Raw genomic sequence first — 12,443 nt, forward strand, 5'->3', positions numbered from 1 at the left:
CTGCTCATGAGCAACAAAAAGCTGCTGTAACAATGTTCTAGCTCTAATTGTGCTGGACTGTGCCTCCCGAAATCTTCTCTCTAAAAACCAACCACCTAGATTCACAAAATAGCTGTTTTAAAAACATACACATAAAAGAACCCAAACTGTGACCATTAGTTCTCCTAAAATTCAGTAGGTAAATATCAAACTACAGCTGTTCATAAATACTGGCAAGAATTAGAAAACAGTAAATAAATTAACTCTTAGAAAACATGGCAATCATCCATATAAGCTAATTTTGATATGAACAATTTTTTAATATCTGATTAGACTAACGGAGCTAAAACACCACTGGATTCCTTCTGTTTCTCTGCCTTCAAAATTTTTGTGGATTTTGTCATTGAGGTTAAATAATCTGATTAGCTCCTTATTTCTAAGGTAATTCCATTCATAATCAGGACAATATTATGAGGTGGCCCTGGTTTTCCCGAAACAGGTATGTGCCCATTTGGAGAACCCAAAATATGCCATATCTATAATGCACATCAGGCTAACACAGCAGGACTGCTTATCTCTATACAAATAATCGCAGCATCTCAAAGGGTAAAAATTACCCTTTGGTGCCACAAGATGGCAGTCTTTCAATAATTAAACCTTAAACTATCTCAAATTGCAACCCGCCCTCATTCCCAAATTGGTGAACGATTCTTTTATTTTGATATTAAGAAGTTGGACTTATAAGTTACTTAACATCAGTTTTTAAAAGATCTGCAAAGCCATATGATGTGACACAATGCAAACTCCTAATTCAAAGAATATTTAAAGATAGACACACTTGTTTTCCACTGACACATGAGAAACTTAGTCTAATATTCTCATTTGCTTCTTGGTAGAACATACATTACTTTTGGCAAAGAGAAACCTGTCAAGGTAATGTCATTTTTTTGTTTTCAAGAGCTGAATGTTTTTTAGGGTAATCCAGGTAAATAAGTGTTAATTACAACATAAAAATAACAAATGAATAAATACAAATTAGATAAATTACACATAATTTAAAATTAAATACTTTTACTAAAAGAAAACAAAATATAATCATAAACTATTATCTACCCTGCTATAGTTTGTGTTTTTTTAATCTTAAAAAAAACCTGCACAAAGCAAAACAAAACAAAACAAAAACTGGTTTTTGCTTAAAAGCACTGGCGTGTGAATACACATATTTATTTACTTAAGAGAAAAATTTTTTCTTGATGTTCAAAGCTTCCCTGCCCTATCAGGTTCAACAGTGAAGGTCATAGCCTATTAAGCTTTGGAAGTGTACAAAAGCCCTTAGGGCCAGAAGAGTGTTTTCAAACTTGGAACTAGAAAAGATTCAAAGCTGTACCCACCAACCACTGAGGATCAAACAATGAACAAAGACAAGAGTGACTAGGATAGGTGGGGTGAAGGGAGTGGCTTGCCATGAAGAATTAGCATTATGAGATGCACCAGGACCGTAACACCTAACACACAAAATAAAGATCAAAGATAATTCTCATTTAAGGGACTGTTGATACCTTGCTTTGTTTCATTTAACTATTTTATCACTGTTGGTGAAATGCAAAAATAAATAGAGCCAAATGAATTTGAGAAAGGTAGGTTTTGAAGGCATTTTTTAAAAGATGTAAGTATATGTAAAAAACAAAAGTTGTTGCAATTCCAGGTGTTGCAATACTAATTTAAAACTTGAAGGCTCTTAAGATAAATATATTATTCAGGGAAATCTCAAGATAAAATGCTGAGTCAGTTACAGCTGCTTTTAAGAAACCTGAAAATTGTGGCTACCTGTGACATGACCACAGTCCTCCTGTTGAATATACTAGGCAGTATTTGTAAAAATACTGTTAAAAGAACTTGGCTTCTGAAACCCTGGGGGCAGGTTTTTAAGATTTCAACATTTAAATATCTTACTCGTGGTTCTTTTACTTTTTAATCTTCTTTTGTTAAAATAAATTGGGGGCATAAACACAGCATAAAGCCTACTGAAATTTAGGAAGTAAACTGGATTTACCTACACCAAACAGTAAAGCAAGGAGTGTTGCCAAACCACCCTTACATTGAGATGGTTCACCAGTGTGGTGTGTTAATCATTTGTAGTGAACTCATTATTGTAATTAAACATCTTCATCGATATTAACCTATTAAAGATACTGCCTATGTGAATTTATCATAGGCACAATAGAATTACAGATTTCTACAAGTAAATAAGATGTCAGAGATTTTGTTTTCAGTAATTTCAATGTCCCCTGGACATAATTCATGTCTCTCAATTAGTATTGCAGTGGATATTATCCAAAAGTAAGATAAAAATTTAAAGAATATATCTGATTTTCATAGTGCAATAACAAAGAAACTAGAGACAGATCAACGGGCTAAAGTAGTAATCAGACTGGCACACATTTCAAAAAAATCCATGGTGTGACTGCCCAGGCGAGGTGAAACTGAAGACAATGTGCTTCCGGTCAAAGAGCCAGTGAGAGAGCCTGAAAGTGAATGACTCTCTGCAGTTGTGGAATCAAAACTTGATCTTGGTCTGTGTAAGCCAGCAGCAGAACAGGAACGCTGAGGTGTTGAGGAACCAGACCTCTGCTCCACTACTTCATCTGAAATGGACCAAAGAAGAGCAATTTATATGAAAAGTATACATGCCCAAGCCCTTCCTATGAATTTATGATATTCAGAATATTAAGTAAACACATCTGAGCAAGGGCAACTTAATAATGGATGTCATGTTTCAGTGTTTTAGAAGCACAGTCCTCTTCCTTCCAACAATCATAACAAACATAGCTACCAATCACAACAAGTGCACACAGCCAAAATGTGGCCTCTAAGTCCTTCTCAAATCGGAGTATTCAGCATTGATACTGGAATCAATCAAACTGATATTTCTTCATGTGAAGAAAGCATATTCTTGACAACTTATTATTCTTCTAGCATATCAACAAAAAAAATCATTAAGGTAAAAATAAAAGTTACCATCATATATTGTCTTGGGGAAGTGGGGGACAAAGTGAGAGAAATCTTGTTAAAACTGTAGATTCTACAGTTCCCAGGACCAATCTCCAGAAATTCTGGTTTGATAGGTCTGGAGTGGTTCCCAGGGATCTGTGTTTTAATAACAACATGTAATTTCAATGAAAGAGGTCTGGGATCCATATAAACACTACCATACATATTTGATGGTAGTTCAAGAGTAAAATTTAAATACTTTCTTTAAAACAACTTCCCTAACTCTAAACTCAGTTCCATTTTTGTTCCATCCAGCACCTGACCCTTGGTTTATTCTGGTTTTATCCCACTTGGGCCTCTGAAATGAATAATCAGATTTGGTTTACCCAAGTTTAATTCTTGGCACACACTAAGTTCTTGGACATGACAATTTTCCCTGACGCCTTTGGCTCCTTGATTGCCATGAGTACCTAAATCCAACCCAAATCCCAATGGAGACCTATTTGGTCACCCTGGCCACCCAGGATGAGGAAAGGTGATGAAGGGGGAAGTTTAGATACTACAATACTAACTAATAAAATATGAATGGAGAAATGTGACAAAGAATCTGACAAATCAGTTAATTTTAAAAAGTGAAACCTACTTCCCTGTTGTTCCTTACTTCTGCTCCACGGCCAACACTTCAAATGATTCTTTTATGCCACGGAGATACTTCTTGTGGAAAGATGCCAGGTAAGAGGTATTCAACATGTCTTTCATCCTTTTCACTTCACTTACATTTTGGTTAAGTCTAAGATTACTTAAAAACCAGTGCATGACCTACCCACCGGATGTCTTCGAGATGATTTTAACATCTGGTCAACTAGTGCCAAGTTTTATCTTCTCAGAGCTCATGCATGCATAGCTTCCTTACCATCAATGCTTTTAAAGTCCAAAAGATAGCTCCTGTTATCAACCAGGTAAAGTTGTAAGCTCATTTTCACGTAATTGCCAGTCACTGGATTTTTTCTTCTTACACGAAGATGGTATGCATTCACTACCTAAAGTGAAAAATCAATAAAAATAATCAACTATAAAATATCTCCCTTTTTATGCAAAAAAAAAAAAAAGGTCAAAACAAGTAATTAATAGGGGTAAGGTAGGAAAGGAATATCTGAATAATTTTTTTTTTATTACTGGTAGTTTACTTTAGTATTTATTTAATCCCCACTAGCAGTACTGTATGGCAATTAAGATTTAAAGGAAAAGCTACTTGAATAAATTTGGGGTACTGAAGAAAAAAGTGAAAGATAAAACGAAAACTTAAAGAGAACCCAGAGATTACATCGGATCTAGCTTTCACTCTAGATAAGCATCAACTCTAAAACATCAATTATAATTTGGTTGCCCAGTCTCTGCTTGAACATGTTCATGGATGATTGCGGAGTAGAAGGAACAAAGAGGACCAGGCATGGTGGCTCATGCCTGTAATTCCAACACTTTGGGAGGCCAAGGTGTGTAGACTGCCTGAGCCCACGAGCTTGAGACCGGCCTGGGCAACATGGTGAAACCCCATCTCTATAAAAACATACAAAAAAAATCAGCTCAGTGTGGTGGCAGGCGCTTATAGTCCTAGCTACGAGGGAGGCTGAGGTGAGAGGATAGCCTGAGCCTGGGTTGCAGTGAGCCAAGATCACACCACTGCACTCCAGCCTGGGTAACAGAGTGAGACTCTGTCTCAAAAAAAAAAAAAAACAAACAAACAAAAACAAACAAACAAACAAAAAAACACTGCATTGAAGGTTCTGGATTTTCAAAACATCTGTGGTACTAGTTTCAAAAATGTTTCAGTACAGAATTTTAAAAATGTTAACCATCTCTTTTTTAACTAAATACGACTGCTTCAAAACAAAGAGATCTGTTTTTTAAATGATTTTAAGAAAATATTCATTTCATGTACAGATAATAAAATAAAAATGACTGATTTATTTGAACATGTCAAATGCATATTTATGTGGTAAGTATGCACATTTTTCTTATTCCTTTAAAAGTTCACAATCCTCAAGAAAAACAGTGAAAGGCATATCCAAAAAGAAAAAATGCCCCTCCCCACACATATATTCAAATAGAACTGAAATGAAATTGAGCACTAATTTTTAAGAAAAGCAAACTGTGGCCTGAGAGTAAGGAAAATATACTATAAGTATTAAAAGCATTAGCCAAATAAGAGAGAATATCACAACTTGGAGAAAAGTGTTAATTGACTGAATAAATATGTCCTGATATAATCTGTACTGACCACTAGCTATTACAACCACCTGCCTCTGTTCCCTAAAAAGAAAAGAAAAGAAAAGAAAAACCTCCCTAAAAAAAGAGAAAGTAAAAACATACTATCTTTGAAGACACTCATGATTTTTCATTGCTATGATGTATGCTGAAACTGGTAAGCTATTTTCTGAGAAGGTTTCTAGTTGATTACTTTTTTCTTGACTAAGAACACTGCTATAATTCAAAATATGTTGGTTCCCACTATCAACCACTTTTCATCCTTACAGAGGTTATTTGTTTTGTTTTTAATGTGCATGGCATATTATTAGAAAAAGATGGGCTTAATACTCAACTCAGGAGCTCAGAGCAGCTTACAATATAGAAAAATGGCTTCTACAAATGATCTTCTTACATTATAACTTCTTACCTTCCATTCAAAATCCAGCTGCTTCATAGCTCGGTAAACTTCAGCCATAATGTCATACGGTTTGCTCTGACTTCGGATTCCAAGATGCCACTTGGCTTTTTTCACGGCTAAAGATTTGGGCTTAGTCGTATTCAGTGCATCCAATGGACATCTTGCTTTGGGGCTGTCTGCTATAAGAGGTGGCATCCTTTCTGGATGAGGTTTCAGGCCTGGGGGAATATGCATGGCACTATCATCCATAAAAGAACCAGACGGAGGACTAGAGGCGAGGTAGAACTCACTGGCTTGGTTCATTATTCTCCGATTGTCAATGATAAGATGATAAGCCACTGCAAGCTGGTCTTGAGGGTCACCACTATATAAACTGTTCATTACTTCTGATTCTGTACATTCAAATTTTTCACACACTTCTTTCACAGCCTCATCATCAATGACGTTAGCATCATAGGAAGGGTCTTCAGGAAATAAGTAACTGGGCAAATCTTGTTTAAACCATTCATGCTCTCTAGGAAAAACACCACAATACACTATTGTAAGACACACTTTGGCAAGTCCAAATAATTTAGACATAGGGCAATATAATAGAATATATTCAAAAGATCTAGTCTCTAGACCTAGCTCTGCCACTTACTAGCTATGTGATCCTAAGCAAGTTAATTACCCACTACCTCTGAATAACTATGGTTATTAAGACTTGGCATTTGGCCGACATTTTCTCAAAAATGAAAAAAGCGAGCCCATCGCTTTAAGGAAAACAATCATCAATATTTGTTGCTAATGATAAAATTCAAGCTTTCAAGCAAAACTTTTGTATGATTTGTATGAGTTTCACAGCTTCTCATTACTTAAAGACTTTCTGATAAAGTTGGTGTTAATAATAAATACACTTTTTTTCTTTTCCAACCACTTATCTGAGTGAGGTCAGACCTTCTTTACACACTTCAACTAATACAAAATAATGCAACAGATTGAATGAAGAAGGTATGAGAAACTAGCTGTCTTTGATATAAAGTCATTCTTCTCACAATTTTTTTTGGAAAATATAGTTATTTTTCATGAAAGATGTATTATTTAACATGTAGTGGGTTTATAGTTATTTTTAAGTAAATTAAATATTTTCTTAATTTCTCAGTTTTAATTCTAATACAGTAAATATTGATAGATATAACCTGCGTTTTTAAAAATCCCCCTTGAGGTCCTCAATAAGTTTTAAGAGTTACAAGATTTTAAAATCAAAAATTTTGAGAACTGCTCTCCTAAGCCTTATTTTCCCACACTTTTGGGTCTTTGCACTTGATGTTACTATTGTTATCCTAGAATATCAAACCATTTTCATCTAACACAAACTACTCCTTCGAGATTGCTCAGGCATTACTACCTGGTAGAATTCGGCATCCTGTAAGTTCAGATGAAGACATATTTTGACTGAATGTCTTCTATTCACTGATTAATTTGTTTTTGAATATTTACTGAGGACATACTATGGATAAAAAGAAATTCCTCACAAAGATTATATTTTAGCTGAATAGAGATTAAACAAATATACATAAAATATAGTTACAAATATACAAATATGCAAATCCTGCGATAAAGATTGCAAAAGAAATTGCATAGAGTAAAATGAGAGTATATAATTTAGAACGAGAGGCAGGTGATCAGGGAAGCCACTCTGAGTAAATATTTAAGCAGTCACTAGAATGATCTGAAGTCAGTTAGGCAAAGAGTTGTGGAACAGATATTCCCAGCAAAAGAAACAATATGTGCAAAGACCATGAGACAAAAAAGAGTTGTGCTGTGCTCTAGGAACTGGAATGAGCTCAATATCATGAAAGCAGAATGAGCTGTGAGATGGAGTGCCAAATGAAATCAGATATTTCTAAGAATTGTAGGCTATAAAAAGGTAATCTCATGATTTGAACTGGTGGTTGATGAAAATCATTGAAGGATTTTAAAGAGACAGGGTAACATAACCTAATTATCATTCTGTAAAGATCATTTTGTTTGTGGTATAGAAAATAAATTGAAAAGATAAAAATGATGATGGTGAAGCTAGTTGCAATAGTCCAAGTAGGAAATAACAGTGTGTCAGGACCTGAGGATATGTACAAAGATAAAAATTCTACAGCTACTAGATTTTTCTATCACAACACATTCTTATAGTTGTTGATTTTTTTTCTTAATCTTGCCCAGTAAACTGAGAGCTTCTTGAAATAGTGACCATACCTTATTTAGCTCTACCCTACTACCTAGTAAAGAGTAAATGCTCAATAAATTCTGCATATATGATAAAGTATGAACACAAAAATTAATACATTCATGTGTTTATTGGCTATATAATAATATTAAGCCCCTATTAATGTTCAGCAATAAAAATAACTTGAGACAGATCTTTCCTCTCTCTCTCTCTATGTATATATATTTTTTGAGACAGAGTCTCGCTCTGTCACTCAGGCTGGAGTGCAGTGGCGCAATCTTGGTTCACTGCAACCTCTGCCTCCCAGGTTCAAGTGAGTCCCCTGTCTCAGCCTCCTGAGTATCTGGGATTACGGGTGCACACCACCATACCCAGCTACAAAAGAAGTAAAAGAAGACAAAAAAAAATATGTTACATGACTAATATTTTGTAAATATCAATGACAAATAGAAAAGTTAGGCACTTTCAAAATAAACTCCAAAAATCTATTATTCCATAAAACAATAACAAAAACTGTGAAAATCAACTTTGGAAATTAACCAAAGGCTTGCAACAATCTGAAGACGGTTTATTCAAGAAAAATGGCTGAATCTCATTAAGAAAGGTGAGATTTGTGGCTTTTTAAGTTGTCCTATATCCATTTCCCTTTGTCCAGCTCCATGGCAGCCTTGAAAACCAACAGCCTCATAATCACAGAGCTGAGAAAACAAGGAGCTTAACAACCACTGGGGCACTGGGGTGGGGAGAACAGAGAAGCAGAATAGTTTAGAGCTCCCTGAAAATCTTACCATGAGAGAACTGTCATTATTTTACATGTCTAGCAGTTCTCTAGGAACCTCCACTCACAAGCCTGGTTTTCACATGACTGACTCACAGCTTACTCCTGCAAACAGCCTTCTCCCCAGGGCATTTGTTAAAAAAGAAAAAAAAAATCAATGGCAACTGTCTAACACCCCAGTTACCTGAAGCAGCAGTGAAAGTTGGGTAAACGAAAAGCTGCCCAAGACACTTAAAAGGAAACACTAGGAAATACCATTTCCAGAGGGGTCTTTGGAAAGCTCTGATATATTTCTGGGACTCAGAAAGGCCAGAAACAAATGCAGGGTTGTGTGTTTGCCTGAGAAAAAACTGAAAGGGCCATAATTTCTCATCATTGGCAGATTTTGAGGCTCTGCACAAGCAGGAAGTGAAGGCTAAGGCAGAGTTACAACTGCCTGTTGCAGCACTGAGGATATACCCCAACATCACACAGAGTCTATCACCAAAGGATGGGAGACTTATTAGATCACGGCATTTAAGGAAATTTTTATCTAATCATTAGCTGATCATTAAGCGAACCAAAGAGAGATTTCAGTAGCCATATATAAAAAATAATAGAGATTTTACAGAATCAGATAAGAAAATCACTAAACAAACATACAGGAGCAGCAGTAACAACATACAACGATGATAAACTCTAAGTATATACACCCAAGAGAAATGAAAGCATAGCCATACAAACTGTGTATGTAAATGTTCATGGAAACAGTAGTCATAAAAGCCACAAATTAGAAACAATTCAATCTTCATCAACGAATGCATAAACAAAATGTAGTATATTCATACACTGCAATATTTTTCAAGCAAAAAAAATGAAGTACTAATACATGCTACAGTAGGAAAGTACTTTGTAAACATTATGCTAAATGACAGACGTCAGATACAAAAGACCACATACTGTATGGTTCCATTTATATGAAATGTTCAGAACAGTCATAAAGACAGAAGGTAGATTAGTGGTTGCCAGGGGATAGAAGGAAGGGGAAATGGGGAGTACTCTCAGTGTGTATAGTTTCTTTCAGGGATGATAAAAAAGTTCTGGAATTAGATAGCCGTAATGATTGTGGAACTTTGTGAAATGTATGAAAAGCCAGTGAATTATACAATCTAAAGGGATAAATTTATGATATGTGAATTATATTTTTAAATTAATTTTAAAAAACAATAAGGAAACAATCTAAATTTGATTTCCATTTCATTAATTTAGTCAAATGCCACAATTTCTCGTAATAACTATCAATTTTAAAAGCCATCCTTCTAGCTTTTGATTTTCAGGAGTCGTTTTCTGAACTAACTCTACCAAAGTGACCAGTAACTAGGATGTTTATGAAGGTTCATCTGAGACAAAAGCAATTCACTTCACATAGGCTATTATACAGCCATCAGAAATTATGTATTTCTATCACTGCTACCTGATACCTGAAATTGATACATGACTTAAGGTTAGATTATAAAGACTATCAACTTTTAGAAACCTCATGATATGCCCAAATTTATTTAAGTGCAGCTAACAGGTTTTCAAATATTCCCTCAAAAATATTAATAGCTAATATGTTCTAGACATTGTTCTAAAAGCTTTAATTATATTAAGTTGAATATTTGCAGTTTCTGATATTCAATCATTTTTAGACCTACTTAAATGACAATTTCACGTTTTGATCTATGACTGCTTTCCCCGAAATTCTAATATATGTGGGAAGTAACTAAGTTGCACATAGCTAACAAACAGATGCACTGGGATTTGTGCTCAGTTGAACTTCAGACCTCTCACTTTAACTATGATAACATTAATACTATTACTAAGCTTAAGATAGCTGGAGAACACAAAGATGTGTTTTCCATGAAGATAATATCTATCCTGTTTACCACTATATTCCCAGCACCTAGCACAAGACCTTGCACAGAACAGATGTGAAATAAATATTTGTTGAATGAATAAAAGCGAAAATGGTTAAATAAGCAAATAAATATGAAGATATATTTTCGAACTTCCAATGGCTATCTTACAAGAAAATAGTAGATGTACAAAAATAATATTGAGACAGTAAGTATGTAGTAGCATAAGAGATAAATAAAACATGATAGATTGAAAGAAGGATAGATATCACCGAACAGATGTAACAATTTGGAATAGTGGAAATAGCACAGGTTTTGAATTCAGGTTAAGTTCCAAGTTGAGCCCCAGTTGTGCTTCTTATTAGCTGTGTAATTTTCAACAAACACAGATTTACTCAACCTTTAATATGTGTTAGATCTTGTGCATTTTGCTATGCATTAATAATTGGTCCCTAATTTAAAGTAATGCATAATTTAATAGGGGCAAACAGATACATAAATCATGACATAACCTTTCTGAGCTTCAGTTTCATGGTTTATAAAATGGTTTCTAGCTATCTATGAAAAGTCAATGCAATAACGTAAGTCAAGCCATAAAGCAAAATGCTTGGTATTGTGTAATTTTTCAATAATTAGTAATTCTTTTCCCTATCGAACTATAGTTTATCAAATCAATAATTCCCAAACATTGGCCAGGTGTGGTGGCTCATGCCTGTAACCTTTGCACTTTTTGGGAGGCTGAGATGGGAAAATCGCTTTAGGCCAGGAGTTCAAGACCCGCCTGGTAAACATAGCAAGACCCCATCTCTTAACAACAACAACAAAAAAAATTAAAACAATGGAAAGAATTCCCAAACATTAAAAAACTGAATATAGATAAGTAAGTAAATATATATATATAAGCAAAAAAAGATGAAAACTATAGATTCAAGTTATCATATTAAAGTACAGAGATGAATGATACTTTCATGCCATCTACCTATGTACAAATTACTCTTTCCAGTAAACATATTTACATTTTTCTTCTGAAGTCTATAAATATGCAAACATCTGTTTTAAAGCAACAAATGAGTCTTATTACCACTTTTTTTTTTAATAAAAAAAATTTTAATATAGATGGGCTCTCACTATGTTGACCAGGCTGGTCTTGACCTTCTGGGCTCAAGCAGTCTTCCCATCTCAGCCTCGCAAAGTGCTGGGATTAGAGGCATGAGCCACTGCACCCAGCCCATTATTATTCTAAATGTATATGCTGATACAAGCAGCTGCAAATATACCAGCATGTCTGATTTTCTAAGAAAAAGTCAATTAACAGAAGTATATATGCTAAAGAACTATAAAGACAAAGGGCTTTTTCCCTGCTAAGTTCATTTTCATAATTAAATCTGGTGGCTAATTTACACTTTTACATTGTTATGCATGGGGTTTGGAACACTGAAGAAAGGCTGGGAAAAGAAAATGATACATAAATGCAAAAAGAATCATCACTCCTTGCCTGCATGAAATCAGCAGCAGTCACATAAACAGTTATCTCAGCCATCATTTAAATATTTCAAAGGTCAGAGGTCTCAAAAGAGTCTTTTCTGGGACTGGGTGCAATGACTCACACCTGTAATCCCAGCACTTTGGGAGGGCAAGGTGGGTGGACCACTTGAGCCCAGAAGTTCAAGACCAGCCTGAGGAACATGGCAAAACTCCGTTTCTACTAAAAATACAAAAAATAAAAAATAAAAACTAGCTGGGTGTGGTGGCTCGTGCCTGTAGTCCCAGCTACTCAGGAGGCTGAGGAGGGAGGATCACCTCAGCCTGGGAGGTTGAGGCTACAGTGAGCTGTGATCACTGTACTCCAGACTGGGTGACAGAGTGAGACCCTGCCAAAAAAAAAAATAAATAAATAAGTCTTTGCTGGCTAATGAAGAAAAGGGGAAGAGTTCTGGAAAGATGTCAAAA

At 35.1% G+C, this 12,443-nt stretch overlaps 1 protein-coding gene across 2 annotated transcripts in view; it reads right to left on the bottom strand.

Moving 5' to 3' along the window:
- Positions 1–1,759: 1,759 nt before the first annotated feature.
- The window catches only part of PRKAA2 (protein kinase AMP-activated catalytic subunit alpha 2), a 62,641-nt gene continuing 51,957 nt past the window's right edge, over positions 1,760–12,443 (bottom strand). Inside the window, exons 7-9 of one of the 2 annotated variants that reach the window (XM_023187742.1) lie at positions 5,645–6,149; positions 3,884–4,010; positions 1,760–2,624 (exon numbers count right to left, since the gene is read on the bottom strand). In XM_023187742.1, coding sequence (XP_023043510.1) covers positions 2,386–2,624; positions 3,884–4,010; positions 5,645–6,149 — 871 coding nt within the window. In that variant the 3' untranslated portion in view covers positions 1,760–2,385. The remainder of the gene's footprint in view (positions 2,625–3,883; positions 4,011–5,644; positions 6,150–12,443) is intronic. The other variant, XM_023187736.1, reaches the window with a different exon arrangement.

This window comes from Piliocolobus tephrosceles, chromosome 1 (assembly GCF_002776525.5).
Source record: "Piliocolobus tephrosceles isolate RC106 chromosome 1, ASM277652v3, whole genome shotgun sequence".
Classification (NCBI taxonomy): Eukaryota; Metazoa; Chordata; class Mammalia; order Primates; family Cercopithecidae; genus Piliocolobus; species Piliocolobus tephrosceles.